Raw genomic sequence first — 27424 nt, forward strand, 5'->3', positions numbered from 1 at the left:
CTCACTAAACTAGAAAAATTCAGATTGTGGACTTAGTAATTAGACTATATTAACTTAAGGAACCAGTCTAGTTAACAAGAGGTCCTTTATTATGGTGCTTTGGTGATGAATTATTTTTTTTTTTCACAGAAGCTGAAGACCTAAACTCAGAACTGAGAAAAACTTATTTCTACAATCACATAGCAAATGGCTATCTAGGCTTTAAGTCCAGTGAGGGGGCAAGCACTAGTCCAAGAACATCTTATTACACTTTGGGACAGATCTGTTTGTAAATCTGCTTCTTGGTAACTTCCAGACATTGATCCCAAATCTGTCCTCTATAGCCAAGCAGAGTAGAGCCAATCCCATTCCTCCTGAAAATACCTTCCAATATTTGAAAACAGCTATTATATGTCTCTTAACTTGTCATTTCTTCAGGCTAAGCATCCTCACTTTGATGGAATCCAATTTAGACACAGAGGTGATCTTTAAACATCTTCTCTAACCCCTTCATTTTACATTGAGGAAATCATGATGTGTTATCTGTCCAAGGTTATATAAGCAATGAGTAGATTTCTTCTGCTTCTCTCCAAGTGGTAAGACCTCAAAGCCTGTCTCACCATCCTAGTTGTCTTCCCCGGATTCTCTTGTGCTTATTGGAATCCTTTGTAAAACTTAATACAGTATTCCAGGTGTGGTTTTATCAGGGCAAAGTACTGCAATCTAATTCTGGACATGATACTATTCTGAATGCAGCCTAAGATGGTATTAGCAATTTTTGTACTATACTTCAAAGATGACAAAGAAGAAGGAAAGAGTGAAGGAAGGGAGAGAGGGAGGGACAGAAAGAGGGAGAAATGGAGGAAGGGAGAATGAAGGGAGGAAGGGACGGAAAGAAGAAAAAAGTATTCTATTTCTTCATCATCATCATCATCTCACCATCCTGAGCAACAGGCCTATTCCTCATTATCTTATTCCTCCCTTTTTTTGATTTCCTTATTATTTTAGGGCATCACCTTACTATATAGTGAAGAAGAAAAAAAGGAGATTTTTTACATGAAGAAAAAAATACTGAGTAGTTTGTGCATCAAAAAGAGAAAAAGAGAAGCTAGATAGGGTATTATTAATTCATAATTCTTTAGGCCAGTTTTAAGGTATAGGGCAGTGTGGACATGTTATATGTCATGCTGAGTAATTCACTGGATAAAGAGTTGAGCCTGAAATCTTAAAGACCCAAGTTCAAACTTTCTCTCAGAATCTCATTAGTTGTATGATACTGGGCAAGTCACTTAAACTCTATTTGCTCCTTATCAATAAAAATAAGCGAGAATAGCTGCTGGAACTGTTTGGGGGATTAGTGATTTGTTTATAAAGCATAGTACTAAACTTAAAACACTGTATAAATACTAGTTTATATTATTTCTTCAAAAACAGTGTATGAGATTAAGAAAAAATTCTTTTTAGACTTATCAATAATTAACTGGGTTATTTAAGGACTAATTAAACTCAAGGTACATTATTTTCTGGTTAAATCTCTAACATTCCTACATGCTGTCCTCACCCTTCCCTGCCCTCTGACCCTTTTCTAGCCATTTTAGTTTTATGTTCTGTCTCATTTTCTGAATTACTCAAATCTGTGTGTCATTTGACCATGAGAGAAATGCCATTTTTCTCCTTCTCTACTGTTTTACTTCTCTTTACTTTTCAATTCTTATTTCTTGTTTTTCCCTTTTTTACTAAATCTTTTCTACCTTTTTTATTTGAAATCTCCCTATCACTATTCAAATCCTTTAAAGTTCTTTCATACTTAAAAAAAAAAAAAAGGCAGAAAATGAAAGCAAGGAAAACATGCTTTAGTCTAAACTGTTAATCCATAAATTCTCCAGTCTGGAGGTGGGTAGTATGTTTCTTAATGAGTCCTTTGAAACTCTGGTTGGACATTGTGTTGAACAGATTTACTAAGTTTCCAAAGTTAATTATTATTATGATTGTTATTGTGTAAATCATTATCTTGTTTCTGCTCATTTTACTTTGCATCAGTTCTTATAAATCTTGTCAAGTTTTTATGAAACTATCCCTTTCATATTTCTTATGATACAATAGTATTCTATCACATTTGTATACTCTAACTTGTGCAGTTATTCTCCAATTAATGGGCATCTCCTCCATTTCCCAGTTTTTTACCCACCAAAAAAAAAAAAAAAAAAAAAAAAAAAAAGAGAGTTGCTAAATTTTTTTGTACAAATGGGTTTTTTCCTCTTTCTTTGATCTTTTGGGAAGTATTGGCCTAGTAGTGGTATCTCTGGTTCAAAGACCTTTGGACATAGTTCCAAATTGCATTCCAATGATTATACTACTTCACAGCTTCACTAACAATGCTTAGTATTCCTATTTCCCACATCCCCTTCAACAGTTGGCATTCCTTTTTTGTCATCTTAAACAATATAATGAGGTCGTATTTTGGAATTATTTTAAGTTGAATCTCTTTATTAGAGATTCAGAATATTTTTTATATAGCTACTGATAGTTTTGATTTCTTCTTTCTGCCTATTCATATCCTTTGACAGTTTATCAATTTGAAACATTTATAAATTGGATTCAATTCCCAATGTTTAAGAAATGAAACCTTTATCAGAGAAATTTGTAGCAAAAGTTTTGTCCTAATTTTCCTACATTTTTTCTAACTTTGCTTATACAGATTTGTTGGTGCAAGAAACTTTTAAATATATTTAATCAAAATTTTCCAGTCTACCTTCTATGAATCTATTTTTGTTGTGTCATGAACTCTTATCCTATTCCTGTCTCTCACAAGTAATTTCTTTTAGACTACTGTTTTGTTTATGGTATCACCCTTTATGTCTAAATTGTGCATCCATTTTTAGCTTATCCTGGTATTCAGTGTGAGATATTGGTCTATGCCTAGTTCCTTCCAGAGTGCTTTACAATTTTACTAGTTTTTGTCAGCTATTGGATTCTTGTTCCAACAGCTAGAACTGCTTTTATTTCATTTTCACTGAATGTGAATATTTGAGGTTATCTAATTCTTAAGCTACTATGCTGACTTGCTTCTGTGTATTATGTACCTAATCTATCCTGTTGTTTAACTTTCTTTCTTCCTTTCTTTCTAACTCCATAAAAATGTTTTGTCAATTACAGTTTTATAGTTTAATTTGCAATCTGGTCTACTAGACTACCTTCCTTCCCATTGATTCCTTTAATATTCTTGACCTTTTGTTCCTCCAGATGAATTATGTGGAAGAGACGGGAAGTGTTTCTAGTTCAATCAACTAAGTGTTTAATAATGTTATTGGTATGGCACTGGTTAAGTAAATGAACTTAGTTGTCATTGTCATTTCATTGTATTGGTTTGGCTTTTCTATAAGTAATTAATATTTCTCCCATTTATTTAGAGATATCTTTGTTTGAAGAGTATTTTATAAACACAATCATCTAGGTCCTGTGTGTGTTCTGGCAGGTAGACTCCCACATATTTTATATTGTCTCCAGTTGAATCTATCCCTTTCTGATAAATTTTGTGGGTCATCTATAGAAATGCTGGTGATTTATATGCATTTATTTTAAAATGAGTTCTGTTTGCTCATGGTCTATTCTAATTCCTTCATTTTTTGTTGTTGTTGTTGATATTATTGCTATCGCTAGCATTTCAAGTTCAACATGGAATAATAATGTTGATAATAAACATCCTTTTTTCACCTCAGTCTTATTTTTAAAAGGTTTCTTAGTTTATCCTCACAGCAGATAATGCTTATTCTTTGTTTTAGATAGATATTTCCTATTATTTTAATATATATCATTTTCCTGTGGTTATTAACAGTAATGAGTGTTGTATTATTTCAAAAACTTCTTGTGCATCTTCTGAAATAATCATGTGATTTTTGTTCTTTTTGTTATTGATATAGTCACTTGTGCTCATAGTTTTCCTAATACTGAACCAACCTTCCATTCCAGGTATAAATCCAGCCTGATCACAGACTCCTTTCTAGCATTTTATTTAAAATTAATTTAAAATTTTACATCAATATTCATTAGGGAAACTGGCTTAAAGTTTTCTTTTTTCTATTTTTGATTATCCTTGATTTTGATATCAAGAATCATATTTGTGTCATGGAACCAATGTGGTAGGATACTTTCTTTACCTATTTTTAAAATAATTTATGTAATATTGGAGTTAATTTATCTTTAAATATTTAGTAGAATTAACTTGTAAATTATCTGGTTCTGGGATTTTTTTTCTTGGGTTTATAGATTATTCATTTAAAACTTGTTCAGTTTCTTTTTCTAAGATGGGTTCTACATTCTATTTTCTGTTCCATTAGGTATTTTATATTTTTATAAATATTCATTTAGAGAATACAATTTGTTGACACATAGTTGGATAAAATATCTCCTAAAAATTGCTTTTATTTCATCTTCACTGATTGTGAATTAATGTTTTTTTCATTTTTTTGATAATGATAATTTGGGTATCTTTTATTTTTAAATCAAATTTGCTAATAGTTCCCCTCCCCCCAAAAAAAACAGATCCTAGTTTTATTTTCTTAATCTCTCCTTTTAATTTTCAGGATTTCTAAAGCATTTAATTGGGAGGGGATTAAATTTTGGTTTTCTAATTTTTTTAGTTGCATGTCCATTTCTTTGATCTGTTCTCTTTTTAAAATATTAAAAAAATTAAAATAAAATATCTAAAATATTTAAAATAAAATATATCTTTAAAATATTTAGATGTAAATTTTCCTCTAAGTACTGCTTTAGCTACATCCCACAAATTGTTATGTTGTCTCATTGTCATTATCTTTAAATTATTAACTCTTTCTCCGATTTATTCTTTATTATTTATTCTTTCCCTCATCACTTCTTCTGAATTGTTATTTAGTTACCAGTTAATTTTTATTCTATGCTTTGAAGGCTTTTTGGTGAAGGCATTTATTGCAATGAGATCAGAAAAATATGATCAAAAAATAATATATTTTGCTTTTCTATATTTGTTGGTGGTTTCATATTCTCATATATGATCAGGTTTTTTTTTTGTTTGTTTTTTTGTGTGAAGGTGCTAAAAAATATGTAAACTTTTTTCTGTACCATTTAGTTTTTCTTTACAGGTCTATCATGTGTAAATTTTCTTTAAAATCTTTTCAACAAAATCTTAAAAACTAGATGGTACAATAGATTAAGAGCCAGCCCTAGAGTCAGAAGGGTACAAATTCAAACCTAACTTCAGACACTTACTAGCTATCCAACCTTAGGCAAGTCACTGCTTCTCTAAAATTAGCATCTTCAGCTCCCTAAAATTAAGATTTACTTAGGTCAAAGAGGGATAGATTGAGGTTCCCCCCCATAAAGAATTTTAGCTTTTCAACAATTTAAATGCTATATGACATTTGGTACCTATATAGGTAGTACTGAAATTAATTATCTATATTATTTTTTAGCAAATGTAATTTATTTTTCTCTATTAAATAACTATTTTTGTTTTTACTTTGTCTGAGATCGTGATTGCTACCCTTTGTCTTTTTTACTTCAACTAAGGCATAAGAAATTTTGCTTCAATTCCTTACTTTAACTTATTCAGGTATGTTTTATTTTTATAAATAACAAATGTTGGATTCTTGTTTCAAATGCTACCCTCTTCCATTTTATAAGAGTCATCCCATTCCTATTCAGTTATGATTGTTAACTATGTATTTCTCTCCACCTATTTTCTTATAATTATCCTTCTCATTTTTTCACCATGTCCCTTTCTTGTCTGTTTTGCTTATGTCCCTTCCTCTTTCTCTTTAACTTTCCTATTGAATAAACTATTTCTATACCCAACTGTGTGTTTTTATTTTTTTCCTCCTCGAACCATTTGAGAAAAGAATGTTGCTTCCTCCCTTCCCTGTACTTTTATTTGCATACTTCATTTACAAAAGATTTCCCACATTTTTCTTCTCTCCTGTCCCTTCTTCCAGTGTACTTTTTCTCTCCTTTGAGATCATGCAAAAGAAACTCTGATCTTTTCATTAAGAGGGATTCAACATCTTTTATGGTTTTAAGTCTTTTTCATTAAATGTTTGGTTTTCCTGCTTCTAGGATCATAGTCAGTTTTGCTGGATAGAATTATTCTTGGTTGTGATCCAATATCCTTTGCCTTCTGGAATATGATATTCCAAGTCTTTTGCTCCTTTGTTTTGGCTGCTAAATATTGTATGATTCTGACTGTAGTACTACACTACTTATAATCTTTATTTCTGGCTGCTTACTGTCTTTTTTACTGCAGAGCTCTATATATTGGCTACAATATTCCTATAAGTTTTATTTTGAGGTTTCTTTTAGAGGTGACAAATAGATTCTGCCCTCTGATTCTGGGCAGTTGTCTTTTATAATTTTTTATAATTTCTTGTAAAACATGACATCTAAATACTTTTTTGTTCATAAGTTTCAGGAATTAAGTGACTTGCCCAGGGTCACACAGCTAGGAAGTACTGAGTGTCTGAGACCAGACTTGAACTCAGGTCCTCCTGACTTCAGAGCTGGTGCTCTATCCACTGCGTCACCTAGCTATCCCCATCTGATGATTCTTAAATTATCTCTCCTCAATATATTTTCCAGGTCATCTGTTTTCTGTATTTTCTTCCAGTCTTTTGCCTTTGTTTTATTTTTTCATGATATCTCATGAAGCCATTAACTTCTATTTGGTCAATTCTAATTTTCAAGGAGTTTAAGGTTTTTTTTTGTTTTTTTTTAATAATGCACAGATTTTAATTTTTAAATTAAATTCTTTTAATTATCTTTTCTTATGTTTCTTCCATAGCTCTTATTTGCTTTTTAAGATCATTTTTATCTCCTTTAATATTTTGTGGGGTTTGTGTCCCATCTATCACTTTTTTGAAGTTCTGTTAATATTTTGGATCACTGTGTCTTCAGTGTTTGAGACTGGAGCTTTCTTGTCACCATTGTAGCTCTTTATAGTTAGGATCTTTTTTGTTTTCTCACTTTTCAAACCTGCTTCTTGACTATGGTTCTGCTTACTTCAGGGGATGAAGGGGAATGTCTGACCTGAGTTTGTCCTTTTACGTTCTGCTGCTGCTTTCAGTCTGTGGGTCTGCAGTGCTTATGATGTGAGGTGAGCCAGGGAGACATCTGCTCACTCTTCTCCAGGTCTGAGCTCTCTCTACAAGTTGGGTCTGTGGGCTTATAGTTAAGTGTAAGCATATTACTGCTGGGCTAAGTCACTGTTAGTCCACTGAACGGCTCTTGAGCAAGACAATTAAACAGCTGTCGCCCCTGTAGTCTTGGTCTCCTGTCTTGGTTATTCCACCGTAGCCTTATGTTGGGCCAAAAGTTAGACTCTTGGATCCAGTTCTCAGGTCCCTCTCCACTCTGGTTCTGTGTTCTTTTTTTGCCCTGGAACTTTCAGCTCCAGGATATACCCAATCCCTTTTACTGTATCACTTGCAGCTGGCCAGGTCCCACCTACCCCCAAGACATAGCTCTGTCTTCCTAAGCTGCACTGAGCTAGAAAAATGATTCACAATGACTTTTTCCCCCTGGCTTTCAAGTTCAGAATTTTCTAAGTTGTTGGGGAAGACTTGTGCCAGGGAGCTAATGAGAAAAAATGCTCCCTCACTGATTCCCATTTCAAACTTTCTAGAATAATTTCTTCCCCATTTTCTTTCTCTCTTTTTACTGTAAACTTCCATCTATCTTCATAATGTATCCCTTAACCAATACTTCAGAGTGTGACAATTTAATTTACTACTATAATCTATTTTACAAGTTAAATTCTACTTTGCCCCATTTGACCTTTTCATTTTTCCTATTATCACTTCCTAATATTCTAATTACAATGAAACATACTTAGATCAACTCTACTTTATATTACAAATCAATTATCATTAACACATCAGAAAAATATATGTGCTATCTGCATCCCAAAAAGTGAAACAAAGAATTATGATAAAACATTCCATAGAAACATCGAGAAAAGTGATGAATAGGGATGATATAGTATATAAAAGAGCACTGCAACATGGAAAAAGAAGACTTACATTCATTTCCCACCTCAAATACTAGCTATGTGACCCTGGGCAAGTTAGGAGTTGGCTTTGAGTTACACAGGCATCTGTTTCCATTCTCCACTTCATTTTGTAGTGTCAAATATGTCTAGTTGTACAGATGTACTTTTAGTCTCTAAGGCAAATACACATGAAACTTTAAAATGCTTTTGCCGTTGCCAAAATTAAATTCCTTGTTCTTTAGCTATGGTTTTATATTTCCCTGTTTTTCTTAGCACAATCATCTTTTACAAATTTTTCACCGGCACTTTCATAAATTGTGAAACCAAGAGATGCTTTCAAAAAAACTATAATTTCAACTAATGTATATTTAGAGTAGATGTTTAAAATTCAAGTTCTCTTTCCTTATATTTTAGACATCTTAATTTAAAATTAAGACAGGAGGGCTTTGGGGGGGATTAAGAATTTGAGAAGGAAAGGAAGGATGATATTGATTCAAAAAACAATGAAACAAAGAAAAGAAAGAGCATCAAGGATGCATTTTTTTAAATATACAGGAGAGTGCAGAAAAATGTTCAAAGAGTTCATAGGATAGTAGAACTACTATGTTAAATCATATGTATTTATTCATAATTTTAAAATTATTTAAAATTTAATTAAAAATTTAAAAACCTAGCTATTCATGGCATGATACATACTTTTTCTTTTATTTGTATAAGGAAATGCTCATAGTTGCTAATGTTTATAAAGTTCAAATAATGAAAAAAGTTTCAAACATGTATCAATACCATTAAGCATATAAATGGAAAAATGATCAAATCGTATTTCTTTCATTTTGTCGAATTAAGATATCACCTACCTATATTTATGTTAGTAAAAACATGGAAATTATTTAGTGATATATTACAAAAAATTATTAAAAATAAGGTCCATAAAATAATACTTATAGAATGATACCATTGCATTAGTGAGATGTTTTCTGTGTAAATATATTAACATATATGTTTTCTGTCCAAATGTATTAACATGTTTCATTTATCTTATATATGTGTCTGTGTACATATGTATATGTGCATATGTATGCATATTCTTATTATACTTGAAAGTTATATGGTTACAATATACTGTCAAAGATAACGCAAGATAAATTTTTTTTCTTAAAGTCTATAATAGTATATTCAGCCTAGCGTGATATTATAAAAAGAATGAAGAATGCTAAGGAATTTAATACCAGCAAACACGTTCCCTTTGAAATGGCAAATTAGATGTGCAGTAAGATTTTGGTCACACTTCAAAGAATAATGTGCTGAGCTTGGAGAGCCATCCTGTTTACTCTTGCTCTCCTGATTGAGGTTTCTATATGTTAAACAGGCTTTTGACTACTTCAAAGTATGTTTGAAGTCCACACACTGCATATCTCATGCAACAAAGACAAACATTCTCCCAAATTTCTGCTGCTAATATTATTTCTGCTCATTATATTTGTAAAGTAAGTGGAACCTGGACTTTTTCTGTCAAATACTGAGAAGGTGCCACTTTTCCTTTAGCTATGACAGTGAGGGCCGTCTGACAAATGTGACATTTCCAACTGGAGTGGTCACCAACCTTCATGGTGAAATGGACAAGGCTATTACGGTGGACATTGAATCATCCAGCAGGGAAGAGGATGTCAGCATCACTTCAAATTTGTCATCAATTGATTCTTTCTATACCATGGTTCAAGGTAATAACTAATAAAGTAATTTTATGTTTTGATAGAACAAAATATTATAATTCAAAAGAGGTTTTTCTTTTACAAAGAATACAAGCACACTCCAAATAATGTTACTCCAAAAAATATCCCTTTCACAATAATACTATATTATTGTTTTTACCTAACACTGTTTTTGCTAAACAGATTAATGACATTAAGCAGAAGGGGGGAATCTAAAATCTTGAGGAAGGAAATAAATTGAGAAACATATACATACATTCAAGCCTCTCAAGCTTCTTGTTGATTGTGTTGCCCATATCAAAAAGAATAATCCTATATTCTATCAAATATAAAAACAACAAGGCGCAAGGGAGAGAAGCCCTAGGAATGGTGGAAAAACTGAGTATTTTAAATACCAGTTTAGCTTCTTTATACTCAGGCAAAACTTGTATAGCAAGAAACAATAAGGGGAAAAAATGTTGTAAGTTATTTTCTAAAAAGGCATTATTAAAGATGTTTTACTTACAAATGTAGATCATTCAAAGGATTATATCATTTTTAATTGCACAACATTCCAGATGTTTATTCCACATCTGTGGTTCATATATTTCTGCTTCATCGCTTTTTCAGATCAGTTAAGAAACAGCTACCAGATTGGTTATGACGGCTCCCTGAGAATTATCTATGCCAGTGGCCTAGACTCACACTACCAAACGGAGCCACATGTTCTCGCTGGCACAGCCAACCCAACAGTGGCTAAAAGAAATATGACTCTCCCTGGGGAGAACGGCCAGAATTTAGTGGAGTGGAGATTCCGAAAAGAACAAGCCCAGGGAAAAGTCAATGTCTTTGGTCGAAAGCTTAGGGTAAGTAAACATTCAAGAGAAGCTTCCTAACCCTTAATTACCTTGGACAACTATTGAGCATGGACCCAGGAGCTAAGCCTGTCAAAGTTACGAAACCTGCTTGATATCTCCGATATAATTAAGATTAATTTTTACTGAAAATATTTTATACTTGAAATCCATAAGGGAATGTTATTGATACTGAAAGTTTCCCTTCCTAGGGCAGCTCCACAGTTGAAGCTAATCTTTCTAGGACCTTTAGAGGTATCACAAAAAAATGAATCCACTGTAAATCCAACTTAGACATTCTAATGAATAATTAGGCTAAAATGTCAGACACTCCAGTCTTGTTAATTAATGTAAGAACTTTGTTCTTCTCTTCATGACTTCTCTTCTTCATACCCTGACTTGATCAGGATTGATCCCTCACATTAAGGATGCAGAGGTAAATTGACTTTAATATGGAAGTAGACCCGGGCCTTATAAAGGTAAAACTAAGAAAGACCCACCTAAAAATCCACAAAATGGTTAACTGAACTTCCACTTTACTTGAAGGTGACTTCTCTCTTCTCATTTGGCTTCTCCTCCACCCCCTCCCAGTTCTCCTAAAATAGAACTTAAATCAACTGTAGATTGCCATCTTCTGACCCTAACTACTGCTTCTGTATTATTAATGGGACCCCCTATTTTTATTGTTGTTCTGAGAAATACTCTGGTAATTCCTATTTCTGATCTCGATAGCATAATTGATTTTTTTGAAAATGTTCTGCCACCTGTACCTTTACAATTTTGTAAGGCACTTTCTTTTCCCTCCCTATCCAAATATATCTAGCAGGCAAACTATGATTTATGACAGCTATTTGGTAAAGACAACATAGATTAAGTACTCAAAACTAGGTTGCCAGGAGACCACCTTAGGACCACAACAGACATCTGAGTTATTAGAATTGAACCTGATTCATTCATTCTATTAGTAAATACACTGTAGTTTATCAAATAAAGGTGAATAACTTTAGACAGTTTTTCCTGACTAGTATTACATCACTTGCCATTTTTGTGCAAAGTCATTACAATCAAGGGAGAGAGACCAGAACATAAAATGTGCTTTTTAATGCCTGTTATTTTTTGGCTATCCAAAAGTTTATATTTTTTCTCATACCCACATTAAGAATTATTTACCTTGGCAATCCCTCAGGGTACAACAATATCTACCCAACTCTGTCACCAGCTATTTACAAGAAACTAAAAGAAGCAGTGCAACAAGAATGGTGGTAGGAACATCATTTTTTCAAGGTGTTTGCTAATGGCCATCTATCAACAGTTGGCAGAAAAGCACTAGGGTTGGTTCACAGATAAAGTACCAACTAAAAATGGCACATCAGAATCTTAAAGTCTCCCTTATCATTCAGCTACCTTCTAAGAAATAAAGTTCTTTGGGCTTCAGGCCTTGGTCAACAAATATTCATTAGCTGCACTTTTGAACTGCCCCACCTCCCCCACCCCCCCAAAAAAAAAAACACCTTATAAGTCACAATGCTAAACTGCTAATAAATAAATAAATAAATTAATTAATTAATTAATAAAACCAAAGATGAAAATCTATAGTCTTTATCCTCAAAGAGTTTACAATTTACAAGGAAGACTTACTTATGTACAACATGTAAACAAGGTTGAGACCAGGTAGAATATGATAGGAACAAAATAAATATCTGATTAAGTACTTTAAGAAAATTCTGAAAAAGTAATTCTTGCTCCTTAAGTTGTCAAGGAAAACTCTGAATAATGGTAATGCTCAGGTAATGCCTGAGCGGCTGGACATGATACTGTTATACTCCTTGGTGCTTTGAATAGAGTAAGGCAAAAGTGCCAAACATGAAGGGAAAGAAAGGGAAAGGAGAGGCCTTCCTCACCTCTCTCCAAGCCCAGATAACATTAGTCAATCAATAAATATTATTAAGCATCTACTATGGGTCAGTGCTGGGTATACAAAAAAGAAGCAAAAGACTTCCTCAAGGACCTTACAAAATAGAAGTTTAATGAATTAAAAGATTAAGATGTATTTGGTAAATGTTTAACTAAAATAAAAACACAATACAATATATTATGTTAATTTGAGGATGTCTAAGTCAATATATAAGTTTTTGTGATCTTGAGTTTGACACTACTGGAATAGGAAACAAAGTCAGACATTAGATCGGTGATTTCATTACACAGGGAAATTCCAGGAGGATAGTATTCCTTTAGTAAGGTTCATAGACTCTCTGCAACTTCCAGTCTTGGAAGTTCCCGGAGCCCTAGGAGATAACATGATTTGCCCAGTGTCAAGGACTTGACCTTAGGACTTCCTGGTTCCAAGGACAGCTCTGTAGCCACTCTGCCTCTGGAGAAGACCCAAGTCTTCACCTTCTATTTAAAAGTGTATTCTGGTTATTAATCCTCTCCTAAAGGACATGATGAGTGGGATGCTTACCACTTTGGCCAACACTGTGAACTGCCGCTTTTCTGTATCTTTTGTTTTTCTTCTCTAGGTTCAGGTCTCATCTTACCTTATTTTCATCTTTACACCCTGATGGAGACAAGTCTTTCCAGGAATCACTCCAAAAGAGAAATAGCTGACTGTATCTGTGCTATTATATGGCATTCAAATCAGCCCTCTGCAAGTCATGCTAGATCATCATCTAGGCTCTGCCCTCTTTAGTGACGGTGTACCCCCAATACACTATCATGTACCCCCTTCTTATTGCACTTTTCCAAGGGGTCTCATAAGCAATCATGTGTTAAACTACCATCTCTATGTAGATAATTGCTAGATCTATACATCTGGTTTCTCCTGGGCTTCAGTCCCCCATCACAACTATAATGCTGGAGAAACTGAGGCGAGATAAAGATTAAAGAATTTTTAATATTTTATTTATTGGAGAGCTTAATTAATTGACTGGATCAGACTCACATCTCAAAGTATCCAGTATCAAATATAAAATTCCAAAGATTTTTATATGGCTCTAGCAATCAGGAGGGGGGACAAAGGAGTCTGAACACTGGTGAACGAGAATTTCCAGGAACGGACCATAAATCCTGTTCTGAGAGGTTGAGGGGTGAGGACCATGAATTCTTTATATCTTAGGACTTAGGAGCCAGGATGTCTGAAATAGACGATCTCCCCCTTATCTGAGATTAAACATTTAATAAACATTAGTTTATGTTCCTAGAATAGCCAGCCCTAAATTATATCAGTCTGAGTAGACAGGAAGAGGGGGTTGCAACCAGGGGCATTGAGGCAGAACAATTCAGGGAAACTGAGGTAGAATAATCAAAGAAAACTGTGGCACAATGCAACAGCCTAGAAGACATTACTACCCAAATGTCTTATAGTCATCTCTAACTCACTTTATCCCTTCCTTAGGCTTCTTCATGTACCCACCCCAAGTACCTTTGACTGTTCTTCATATGGAATGGTTTCAAGTCACTTTAATACCCCAATTACCCTTCTCTGGATACAATCCAGCTTGTCAATGGTTTTTCTGAAGTGTTTTGCCAAAAGCCAAACAACTCTTTAGATGTGGTCTTACTAGAAAAGAATACAGTAGATTATAACTTCCCTCATTTCTGTTCATCCTGCTTCTGTTAATATAGTCTAAAGTCCTGGTATCTTTTATTGTTCTTATAGTATTTAAGAGCCTGCAGAGATTTTTATGGAATAACTATCTTGAGATACTGTACTATCCTGTATAATGTCCAACTGAAATTTTGTGCCAAAAATTAAAAACTCATACTTATCCCTATAAAATATCATCATATTAAATTCAACACATAGTTCTAGCTTTTCAAGGTCTTTTTGTATTGTGATTACATAAGCCAGCATGTTAACAACCTATTAAATTTCATAAACATATCATCTATGCCTTTTTCTGATACATATAAAAATGCTAAACAGAAAATGGCTTAGGAGAGATTTCCCTAGAACAATACGAGACAACTCCCTCCTAAGTTGATATCTATTAATCACCATTTTTAAAAACTTGATAAATTATTTTAACCCCACCTGAATATACTTATGTCCCTCCATTTTGTCCATAAGGCCAAAGTAAAAGACGAAGGCAAATACCTAGCAGAAATCAGAGTACTCTTTGCCTACACCATGAATTGTTTTTTGATGGAGCCAAGCTAGCAGGGAGTGATGACTGCTTTTGTTTTTTTTCTCCCTGAAGTATTCACCAACCATCTTTTTAAATGAAGATTTTTTTTTCTAATAATGGAATTCAAAGCCCACTTATGCATATTTCCTTCCCCTTTGAAAAAATAAAGATGGGATTTTCCTCTTTTCAGTACTTTGAACCCTCTCTCATGTTTGCCATACTCATTTCAAGATCATCAAAAGCAGATGCTCACCAATTACATTTCATATTTCTTCTGTAATTGAAGTATAATACATTTAGGCTAGTGACCCAAAATAGTTGGTGGCCACTTTTTTCCAATCTTATCACTGGCATTTCTTGTTAACAATTTTGAATTGGTAATTTCCAACTTGAAAAGTTTTGCTTTTTAGTAAAGAAAGAAATCAAGAAAGATTTTTCAGTACCTAATATGTGCCAAGTGCTACAGCAACATAAGAGTTGAGTAGTTCTATCTTCTCTTGAAAATAGCAATTATTTCATTCCTTGTACATATATCCCCAGCATCTTGTGGAGGCTTCATAAATACCTGTTGATTGATTTATTCTCCCACCTATCAATCCTAACTGTCATCCATCTCTGGCTCTCACTTAATTTTGTTCTCTTTTCTTGATATGAAGAAAAAGGAAGACGACTGTATAAACCTCCAAGAAGTAGTACCTCAAAGAGAACTGAATCTGAATGGCCATTCTCTTTGCTTATGTCCAAATGACGGGAGTTTTCCACTTCAGGGAGAAAACAGTGCATAGAGGCATGGATGTTGGTTTCTTTTTAAATAGTGAAACCAGGATGCCTCAGCAAGACTTCTCGGGAAACATACGATTTTAAATGGCTTGTTCACTCACACTGAGAGGAGGTTTCCATCTGACACACTTGATTGCTCCATTTGATTGCTCTCACATAGACAATGCAAAGATCAAAAGGGAGGGTTTCTTATTTTCAAGATAAGATTGGCTGTACTGGCTTTGACTACTAATTTCAATCCTGTAAAGGGAATAAAAAAGGAAGTCAAGAAAGGAAGTGCTGACATGGGAATTTGGATTAAGAACTGAACTGAAATGTAATAGCGCAAAGAAAGGGACCAAAAAAGGAGACAAACACTGGCATCATTCCTATGTGTAGCAAACTTTAGTCTCCTTTTTGGTCCAAACTAGTATTTCCTTTTTTCTTTTTTTTCCTGTCTCTCGTTATTTTCTTCCACTAAGACAGATCTGGTTGGCTTTTAAGTTATTAACTTTAAACTGACTAAAGGCACATCCTTGCTTTTTAAAATTCAGATCTAAATTCAATACTATAACCATGTATTTGCTGTCTCTGTCTCACTTGTATGACTTACTCAGAATCAAAATCAAGTCTAGGAGAATAAATGTCTTGAAGTGAATAGTACAGTATACTTGGAATGATTTAATTGATGTGACATTCTTTTTCTACCTACAAAAAGGGGGAGAGAGAGAGAGAGAGAGAGAGAGAGAGAGAGAGAGAGAGAGAGAGAGAGAGAGAGAGAGAGAGAGAGAAATTAAGGATGGCACAGAAGTGAAATATCAAAGGGAAAACCAAAATTAATCCAGAGGAAGAAAAAATTTTCAGTTAGACTTTTTCAAAAGTAGTATTTGACAAAAATTTTTTTATGGTTAAAGAATAGTTTTTTCTTCCTTTTCTAGGATTGGTAAAGTAGTGATGGGGAAAAAGAAAATTGTTTGGTTTGGGGTTTGGTTTTTTTTTGTTTGTTTTTTTAAGGCAAACCATAAGCCAAATGAAAGAAAATAATTCTAGAAAATGAGACAGAGATTAATCAGAAAACAGTAAAAAGAAAATGGAATCATAGAGATCAAGGAAAGTATAAGATTAAAAAATGAAGTGATTCCTTATTCTGCATATGACAGAATCAAACCATTCTACACTGCAAGAAACCCCAGCATTCATCTAATATACCTATACCTGAAAAGGAAATTCCCTGCTATACAATCCCAACAAATACTTATCCAGACTCTGATTAAATACCCCATGTATAAGCTGAGTATCTAGAGTCAAATTCTAGTTCTGCCTTTGTAGGATTAAAGAGAGTAAGTCTAATGCCTCTTCCAAGTGGTAGTCTTTTAGATACACTTGAGGCTAAGTTTTATAAGTTTTATAAGCTAAGTTTTCAAAAATAAAAACATTGGCATTAAATAGACATTTGGAAGAAATTGTTTTTCTTTGTCTGATGCCAATGAGTGACTAAAATTAATATGTTTATTTTTGCCAGAAATGAAATTTAGCATTTTCTTTCAGCCCAAATCAAAGACAATATATAACATTAAATAATCATATTCACTTTACAAAGTGTTAAACAATGCATGTGTTTAAAAGAAGAACTTTTGAAACTAAATATTCTGATAAGAACATCAAGCTAATTGTTATAAAAGGTATATGTAAATTATGACAGGATGCAGACATCTTGAGCACTTGCACCAATCTAGATCAGGATTGTCATTGGCTCCATGGATGAAGCTATGACCCACCTGGACCACAATGATTTCCTGAAGAGACCAGGAGATGGTTTTCCCTTTTAGAATGCCATCAGCATATCTACCTTTCCCTGATTCCAGCACCTTTTGACCCTGTATGCATGCTTGCTTCTTCATTCCCACTTTCTTATACACACACACACACACACACACACACACACACACACACACACAGCCATGTTTTATAATTAATCAGAGGGAATAACGTGATCCCTGCCCCTATTTTCCTCACTTTGTTATAAGTAACTTCATGCCATCTAAGAGTTGTTTTGATTGTACCAGAAAAGAATATTCTGTGGTCCATTATTTGAGCATATGGAAGCATAGAACACCTAAAAATATTAAGATTCTATTTATGATCTGAATGGATTGCTGGACATTTAAGTTATATGATTCCTTAAAGCAGTAGTTAAAAAGAAGCCTGTCCTAGAATACAGGCATTTCTAATGTTTTGCCTACTGCTTGTAGTACCCAGAGAGAGGAATGCAGAGGGGCAGGGCCAGGAAGAAAAGCTGATCCATTAATCCTCCATGAAATGGTGCCTGCTGAAACAGAGGGTAGGAGTCTAAAAGCAGTGGGAATTTATGTCTAAATCCTAGGCTTGTGTTAGGAATGTGAGAAAAGACAAGGATACCTTCTAATTCTTTCCTTATTACATCAACTTGAAAGAGGATAAAAGAAAACACGTATGTGTTCTGTGTCTGCATCAAGTTCTCGCCATCTGGGTAAAAAGGAAGAATTCAGACAGCCATCCAGATGTTTTGTCTACATGACACCAAATATCCATATGCTTCTAAAAGCCCACATGTTTGGTGTGGCGGGCAGCATGGTCAGCAACACAAACCACATGTTCCCCTTTTCATCCTCTTGCTTAGGGGGTGTGTGGGCATGGACACAGACAAAACAGGTGGGACAGAAGCCAGGAACAGGTTAGACTAATAGCAAGAATTTTAACTGACAATCTCAGCTGCATTTTACAAAATGCTTTCCCTACAAAGTTACTGAGAAGCATCATGTGCCCATTTTATTGTGGGGATTTGCCCAGTTAAGTGGCACAGCTGGAATTTTAACCTGGGCTTTCTTACTCCCAAAACACCATGCTTCCTCTCTAAAACAAAGATCAAAATATTAAAATAAAATAAAATGTACTATATTTGTCCCCTTGGTAGTGAATATTTCTCACATCTATGTTCCCTAAACCACTGTGATACCAAATACCAAATCTAGGAATCTTCTGAAATCTAACCAGCCAAGTTCTGAGTAAAGGAAGCATGTATAAAGATAAAGTGGGATAAGAAAAAAACCAAAGAGAATTGAAAAACAAATGAAAATTGAGGGAAAAGATGGGGGGGTGATGCAGAGGAAAGACAAGAAAATGAAAACAGATGGAAAAATTGTAACAATGATCAGCATTGTACATGAAAAGTTGTAATGATTCATGGCAAGATAGTGGAAGAAATAAAGGAGCAAAGTCAAAGAATGCAGTTTTTTGAAGCATTATTTGAGAAACATAAGAGTCAGTATGAAAACCTTTCCTGAAGCTTATACTAAAAGCTTTGTGCAGATATGATTGAAGAACACAAGCCAGCCAACTCAATTTAATGTAGTCTGGAAACCAAATCTATATCATTTATTGCTGTATATTTTCATATTGTTTCCTTTCTTTTTATTGTAACTTCGAGGAAGTTACAATGCAGCCATTTTCTCATGCCAGGATGGAACCATATAAAGTCCAAATAATTAACTGACTCAGAATCAAAGCAAATCAAAATCAAAGAATGTTAGAGATGAAAAAATGAATATCCTCATTAGATAGATGAGGAAGCTGAGGTCCAAATCTGTTGATTAGTGATAGAGGTAAGAGGTAAGCCTAGATTTGTTGACTTCCAATACATTATTTTTCCTATGCTACCTCTTATCAATAAATATCTTAGTATCTATCTGATATTGTAAGGGTGATACATAGGATGCCTGTCTAGAAGAAGCTCTCAAATTGAAGAGATGAATTAAATAATAATAAAACATGTAAATTACAGTTACAGACAACAATCAAAGAAGTAAGTTAGTTATCAAATAAATAATAATAGTAATAAATAATTGCTGAAGAAACTCATAAAAGATAGAGAAATAAGTCACTTGAGGCTAGACTCCACAGTGAAGTCTTTTTAGAGGGGGTAGGATTTGAGCTATGTCTTTAGATACTGGAAAGATGAAAATCTCCTAATTCCATCTCCAAGGCTCTGTCCCTTCGAGTTCTTGTGCTGCTCAAGGAGGGTGGTGGGGTTGTTTTTTGTTTTTTTTAAATTCTCTCTGAGCCACCAGAGCATTAAGTTCCTTCTGGACTTAAACCTTGACCATTTGGGTACAGGATGCAAAGTCAACACTCTCTTTGAAGAGCTAGTAACTAGAAAAAGTTTCTTAAGGAGTTATTGTAGAGCAGAAGTTAATGTTTAAAAAATAATAATAAGCCAAATGAAGAATATGAAAAGCAACTTTAACCTGAATTTATCATCTGGTCATAGGAGGGTTCCCTCCCTATATTTTAGATAGCAAGGTCAGCTGAAGCTATTTGAAGGCATCAGCAAAAATCATGCAAAATATTAATATAAAGGAAACCATCTTAGACAACCAGTATAGAAAACTAAATTCCCTCTTTAATTTGGATATTTTAAGCACTCACTCGCTCTCACACGTTCTTTCTCTCTGTCTCTCTTCCCCTCCCTCCCTCCCTCTCTCCCTCTCTCTGCTGTTCAGTGGCAAGGGCCATAAAATTTTGTATGGGATTCAAAATACACTTCATAATAGGTAGCATGAGTTATGTATATAGCATGTGTATATGTTTATAACATAAGTATGTTATAACCTACTTTGGGCCAGATTTGTAAGTGGGTTGAAATGCTCAGGCAGAAACTGAAACAGGTGTCATTTCTTCAAATTTTGTCTAAAATAAAACAAGATCATGACTTTCTAGAATGTGGCCCAAAGTAATTCTTCTCTACTTTTTCCAGTAGTTATCAGCAATAATATGGCTTCTATCTTTACTTTACTTGTAAACATCTTTACTTGGTCTACAGAGGGAAAGTTTAGTTTATCACTACCTTTTATTTATTGTCACTGTGATTAATTTCCATTTACTCAGTAATTACTTGCCCATATTTTACACTGCTTGTGAGGCCTTGGGCAATTTAAATGGTTACTTCTATTGCATCTCTGTCCTCTAAATGGCATGTACCTTTAACAAACTCTTCAGCAAATTCATTTTAGTATTTCTTTTAACCTGTTGACTAAACTTTGAGAAATTTAATTGAAAACGTTTTGAACAAATGCCAGGCTGTCTCTACATTTAATGAAACCTTTTAAAACAACTGTTAATCTAATGCCTTGTGCTTACACCAAGAAGTTGCTAAATTAATTTACTGACAAAGGGAATTAATCATCACAAATGGTGTTTAAACAATAATGGGGAGTTTGAATAGTAATAAGTAACTGTTATTGGAATAACATGATTTATTTTATCATCTTGTTTGTTTTATAAAAGGTTAATGGCAGAAACCTCCTTTCAGTTGACTTTGATCGAACCACAAAGACAGAAAAGATCTATGATGACCACCGTAAATTTCTGCTGAGAATTGCCTATGACACATCAGGACACCCAACCCTCTGGCTACCAAGTAGCAAGCTGATGGCTGTCAATGTTACCTATTCATCTACAGGCCAAATTGCCAGCATTCAAAGAGGAACCACTAGTGAAAAAGTAGATTATGATGGACAGGGAAGGATTGTGTCTAGGGTTTTTGCAGATGGGAAAACATGGAGTTACACATACTTAGAAAAGGTATGTATAATCTACAAACCAAAGATAAGCTGGGGACAAGGGAGGCAGGAGAAGGAATGGATGATTAACAAACATCGGAGAACACCAAGGCCATTGTGGATCCAACTATGCAAAGCTTCCTTTTTGTTATATCTTACTATTTAATTATTGTTTTTACTTATTATTGTTTTTTACTATGAACTTAAACATTAACAAACAAGCATTAATTAATGCACTTACTCTATGCCAAGAACTAAGTTAAGTATTGGAGATATATAGGCAAAAACCTGGTCCCTGATGTCAAGGATTTCACATTCTAAAAAGAGAGAAAACATATGTAACATATGATATATATATATATGTATAGTGTTAATGACAAGTAATTGAGGGTGGGGGTGGAAACAAACAAGAAAGCCCTCTAGGATTTGAGTGGAGTCTTGAAGGAAGTCAGGAAACAGAGGTAAGGGAAAAGAGTATGGGGAGAAAGGAGAACAAGGAGGGGGAAAATGATTGAATAGAAACATACCAGATCTCGACACTATACTTTAGAAAGTCATCATCAAAGTTATTTAGTATTGGTTTAAAAAGACAATAACCAATAGATTTAGATAAGCTTTGTACTTGGCAAATAATTGACCAGCACTTAATTCCATTGACATTTAAGACACAGCAGTGATGAATTTCTATATTATTAAAGTAGCTTCTCTTTATTCTATTAAGTTCTATTAAGACTTTCCAAAATGCCTGATTGTAGCAAGCCCACAAACTCTGCTTACTTATGAAACTTTTACATAAGAAATATTTATAAATTGTGTCCTAATCAAAGCTAGATAATTAATTAGTGCAAATAATAAATCCAAAGAAGTAGTCGCTGTATTCAAAAATATACAGCATGTTTCCTTTGGGCTAGCAGCAATTACACAGATTTCACATAATTTTAACTTCAAATAGTATAAAACCAAATCCAAACTAAGAAGGAGAATTCATCTACAAGGTAGATGCTTGTGCTTACACCAAGAATAACTTATTGTTCACACTAATAGGGGCCTGGGTGTTACTTCACTTATATATAATTCTCTGCCAACTCCTGATCATTTGAGCAAGAGTCTCAGATAATAGATAAACATGTCAATTTAAAACATTGTTCCTGTCAGAGCTTCAATCAAACTAAACTCTGTGTGACTAGTACAGTTTCTGAGATCCAAAGTTTATATGGGAAATGAGAACTTCAAGTTTTAAACCACTGAAACTGGCCATGAGAGAATTACCTAGGTCCCTCCTGACAAGAGGTACAAGGTGACACAGACAAAAAACCATATGTCCATGCCTAAGGCCTTTTATCCATTTCTATTGCAGAATCAGAATGTAGAGTCTTAGGCTTTACCTATTCATTTCCCTTCTGCCTTAGGTCTCCCCAATCTGGACCAATCAGAGACACTTAGAGAGCTTTCTCAGGCATAGGAACTGTCTATATTCCTCCAATCTGGAGAACCATCATAAGACAGCTTCACTTAACCAATTTTCATGTTGGTCTAATTAAAAATTACTTTCTTAATTAACAAAAAATGTTATGCTCAATTTAGATTATGCTTAATTTTCTAATTCTTTGTTTAGTTTACCAACGTTCTATCCAGTGCCTCATTATTAGAGAGGTATAGCTGCCCAGTGGCAGAGGATGTTGAACTTTGAATCCATAAGACTAAGGTTCACCTGTGACACTTTTTCTTCCTGTGTGCCTTCTTTTCTGCTCTTCAGTTCCCTTATATGTTGAATGGGGATGATGAGCTTCTCCCTCCAAGAGTTGTAGAGATCAAAGCTCAAGGTGCTATGTAACCTTAGGTATTCTTATAACTGTTTCAGCATGAACCCTAGAAGTAAAGCTAATAGATAACCTCAAAGACTAGGGTGCTTTTCTGTTCTAGAAATAAGGAAAGGGTATCTAAGAAAAGTTAAATGATTTACTAGTAAATGTCCTAAGGTAAATGTCAAATCCTGGGCTTCCTGCCTCTACGCCCAGCACTCTACCTATGACGCTAGGGTGACCCTGGGTTTGCAGCTGCCACATTTGCACAGCATAAATTCTGGCAAGGCCTACCAAATGGGTCTTGTATTGAGTAGGTGATCCAAACTGACTGTAAACTTAGTTCCCAAAGATCAGCTTAGCAAAGTTTAGAGAAGTTAGTTACTACATTGACCATAAAATGATGAAATTTTTCAGCCAGAACAACTTGTCAACTGTCAAAGACATTCCGATAATTAATTATCAAGTATTTACTAAGAGCCTAGACAATGTGCCGGGTATTATATAAACTGCTAAAGATACAACCATAAAGAATGAAACAGCTCTTTTTTGCAAGAGACTTACCTTCTACAGGCAAGGTAGTTAAACATAAGGTAGTTGGGTAGGGACATCAGGAAATGGTTCTTGACTGTCATCCTAAAGAAAGAGTATTCATCTGAGTAAGAGGTTAAAAAGGAGAGCACATCAGATACACAGGGAAATAGGAGATGGAGTATATAAGCAACAAATAAAAGGCTGCTTGGCTAGATCACAGAGTGCAAGAGGGAAAATAATGTTCAGTAGGAATGGAATTTCTAAAGAAATTACTATCTGCCATGGTGCAAGGGAGTGCCCACACCAAAGGAATTATCAAAAAATATGAGATTATTAAAATATTTACATAGTATTTATGCCATAATTTTATACTTAGTAATATCTTGTATTTGCACAAAATTTCAAGGATTTAGAAAATTTCAAAAATTGTCATCATTTTTAAGATAAGCCAATTAAACTGGAAACATTAAAAGTCTTCCTCAGGTTTGTGCAGTTGAGATAACAGAACTAAGACTCAAACCCAAACCTCTTTCTCTAAGACTCAACACCATAGGCTCCAGGAATTCTTTCTAAAAGCACTTGAGGCAGCAGAAGAAGAATAGACAATTTAATTATCACGACCTTTTCAAAATTAAACCACCACCGCCTCTGCCACCATCATCATCACCACCATTAGGATAGGGACATGATGAACTCCTTTAATAAAGATTGGTATTGGGGCAGCTAGATGTTGCAGTGGGTAGAGCACCAACCCTGAAGTCAGGAGGACCCGAGTTCAAATCTGGCCTCAAAAACTTAACACTTCCTAGCTATCTGATCCTGGGCAAGTCACTTAACTCCAATTGTCTGAGGGGGGAAAAAAAGAAAAGAAAGATTGGTATTCTACCTCCAGCTTTAAGTCTTAGGTAGCGGTAATGTGGATAAGGTTCCAGGCCAGGAGTCTGGAAAACTTCCTGCATTTAAATCTGGTCTCAGACACTTCCTAGCTGTACAGCCCTGGGTAAGTCACTTACCTGTGTTTGCCTCAGTTTCCTGATCTGTAAAATGAACTGGTCAAAGAAATGGCAAACCACTCCAGGATTTCTGCACCAAAAAAACCATCAAAAACCACAGAGTTGGACATGACAGAAAACAATTGCACCACCACCCCTTCCCCACACAGTCCATAGGCAGTATGTGACAGAGGCAGACCTTGAATTCTTGAGCCTTCCTAAGCCAACTCTCTATCCCCTGTCATGCTACTTCTTCCCCTGCAACAGACTACTGATAATTTTATAAACTTTTTAACATATGATTAATATATCATACATCCTTTTTTTTTTCCAAGTTGAAATACTATGTACAACTCAGGGCTGACTCTACAAGGGTTTTCTTGGCAAAACCAAAAATTTTTCCAAATATTTTGTCCCATTCTCAATTGCAGCTGGAAATATGGTTTCAATATGTCTAAAGTTGAGTATAGGGGGAAGGGGAGCATCTTGCTAAATAATTATTATGAGTAGGAACTGCATTTCCCATATGCTTTTTCCTGCTTGAAATAATGTCTTTAGAACAGCTTCTCTTCTGCCTGTCTTATGACTTGCCCAAATCCACTGACAATCTACTGTTTGGCCACAAGGGCCAGGCAAAAGAATTGCATAATCATCACAATGGGGCATATTGTGAATCTTGTGCTACTAATTGCAAAGCCTCTCACAATTAAGCATCCAAGGAAACTGGGCAAGAAAATCATTAAAAACATGTAAGGTCAAGGATAACTCAATTTAAATGAGAATTATTCTCTCAAGTGAAATGTTTCATTTTGTTGTTTGTTGTTTTCATTTTGTTGTTATTCTTCTTCCCCCTGTGCACAGAGAGGAGTCTAAAATATGTTTTCTCTTTGCAGTCAATGGTCCTTCTGCTTCATAGTCAGCGGCAGTACATTTTTGAATATGATTTGCTGGACCGGCTTTCTGCTATCACCATGCCTAGTGTTGCTCGTCATACCATGCAGACGATCCGCTCTATCGGCTATTATCGGAATATATATAACCCTCCTGAAAGCAATGCCTCCATCATTATGGACTACAACGAGGAAGGGCTGCTTCTGCAGACAGCTTTCCTGGGTACCAGTCGGAGAGTTTTATTTAAGTACAGGAGGCAAACAAGACTTTCAGAAATTCTGTATGATAGTACAAGAGTCAGTTTTACTTATGATGAGACAGCAGGAGTCCTAAAAACAGTGAACCTCCAGAGTGATGGTTTTATCTGCACCATTAGATACAGGCAAATTGGCCCACTGATTGATAGACAGATTTTCCGCTTTAGTGAAGATGGGATGGTAAACGCACGGTTTGACTACAGTTATGACAACAGTTTCAGAGTGACCAGCATGCAAGGTGTCATCAATGAAACTCCACTGCCTATTGATCTCTACCAATTTGATGATATTTCTGGTAAAGTCGAACAGTTTGGAAAGTTTGGAGTTATTTATTATGACATTAACCAGATCATTTCTACAGCTGTCATGACATATACCAAACACTTTGATGCTCATGGCCGCATCAAGGAAATTCAGTATGAGATTTTCCGTTCACTGATGTACTGGATTACAATCCAATATGATAACATGGGACGAGTAACCAAGAGAGAGATTAAAATTGGGCCTTTTGCCAACACTACTAAATATGCCTATGAGTATGATGTCGATGGGCAACTCCAAACAGTTTATCTGAATGAGAAAATTATGTGGCGCTACAATTATGACCTGAATGGCAACTTGCATTTATTGAATCCAAGTAACAGTGCTCGCTTGACCCCTCTTCGCTATGACCTAAGGGACAGGATTACTCGGTTAGGGGATGTTCAGTACCGACTGGATGAAGATGGCTTCTTACGGCAACGAGGCACAGAGATCTTTGAATACAGTTCCAAGGGACTCCTGACTCGAGTTTACAGCAAAGGTAGTGGCTGGACTGTGATATACCGCTATGATGGCCTAGGGAGGCGAGTATCAACCAAAACAAGTCTAGGACAGCATCTCCAGTTCTTTTATGCTGATCTTACTTACCCCACCAGGATTACCCATGTGTATAACCATTCCAGTTCAGAAATTACTTCTCTGTATTATGATCTTCAAGGACATCTCTTTGCTATGGAGATTAGCAGCGGAGATGAATTCTACATTGCATCAGACAATACTGGGACACCTTTGGCTGTTTTTAGTAGCAATGGGCTTATGCTGAAACAAATTCAGTACACTGCCTATGGTGAGATCTATTTTGACTCCAATCTGGATTTCCAGTTGGTGATTGGATTTCATGGAGGCCTCTATGACCCACTCACCAAATTAGTTCACTTTGGAGAAAGAGACTATGACATATTAGCAGGACGATGGACTACCCCTGACATAGAAATCTGGAAAAGGATTGGGAAGGATCCAGCTCCTTTTAATTTGTATATGTTTAGGAACAATAATCCTGCAAGTAAGATTCACGATGTGAAAGATTATATCACAGGTACTTATGTTTTGTTCTTTTTCAAAGATGAATTAAGTCTAATAATAATTGTAGATCTAAAAATTTTTGTTGATTTTTTTTTTTAAAGTTTTCACCTTCCTTTAACATGAGGTCACCCAATATTTCAATGTTGTTGTTTTCCACAATGAGGTGGAAAACACTAGTTGATAACAACTTAATGATAGTATATCAAGCTCAGCGAAGTTTAGGGGGATATTCTATCCTACCCACATACCACTAAAATTTACTCAGTAGGGAAACACCATGCTTCCATTAGTATGGAAATAGAACTCATGTACACAATTATAAAGATCTTTGATTCCACTTTTATTCAGTAATATTCACAAGGGTACATATCTTCTATCTGGTCAGCATAAGCAAGGTTAACACATCTGCCTTTAAGTACCCAATATGTTCTAGCTTATTCTCTAGTTACGCTACACACACACACACACACACACACACACACACACACACACACACACACACAAATGTATAGCATCACCAAGATATCACTGTTCATCCTTAATGCAATACTGCTGCCCAATCTCTACTTTGGACTTTTCA

The 27424-nt window shown here is 34.9% G+C and overlaps 1 protein-coding gene and 1 long non-coding RNA gene across 25 annotated transcripts in view; one reads left to right on the forward strand and one right to left on the reverse strand.

Moving 5' to 3' along the window:
- TENM3 (teneurin transmembrane protein 3) overlaps positions 1–27424 on the forward strand; it is a 3351339-nt gene that overhangs the window by 3314469 nt on the left and 9446 nt on the right. For all 21 annotated transcript variants that reach the window (XM_074276236.1, XM_074276245.1, XM_074276241.1 and 18 more), the window contains 4 exons: positions 9542–9717; positions 10318–10553; positions 20750–21046; positions 25246–26857. In XM_074276236.1, coding sequence (XP_074132337.1) covers positions 9542–9717; positions 10318–10553; positions 20750–21046; positions 25246–26857 — 2321 coding nt within the window. The remainder of the gene's footprint in view (positions 1–9541; positions 9718–10317; positions 10554–20749; positions 21047–25245; positions 26858–27424) is intronic.
- LOC141547735 (uncharacterized) overlaps positions 15517–27424 on the reverse strand; it is a 49352-nt gene continuing 37444 nt past the window's right edge. For all 4 annotated transcript variants that reach the window (XR_012483609.1, XR_012483607.1, XR_012483605.1 and 1 more), the window contains 3 exons: positions 24374–24443; positions 23391–23462; positions 15517–15688 (listed from right to left, as the gene is read on the reverse strand). This is a non-coding gene — a long non-coding RNA (uncharacterized LOC141547735). The remainder of the gene's footprint in view (positions 15689–23390; positions 23463–24373; positions 24444–27424) is intronic.

The sequence above is a fragment of the Sminthopsis crassicaudata genome, chromosome 6, assembly GCF_048593235.1.
Source record: "Sminthopsis crassicaudata isolate SCR6 chromosome 6, ASM4859323v1, whole genome shotgun sequence".
Classification (NCBI taxonomy): Eukaryota; Metazoa; Chordata; class Mammalia; order Dasyuromorphia; family Dasyuridae; genus Sminthopsis; species Sminthopsis crassicaudata.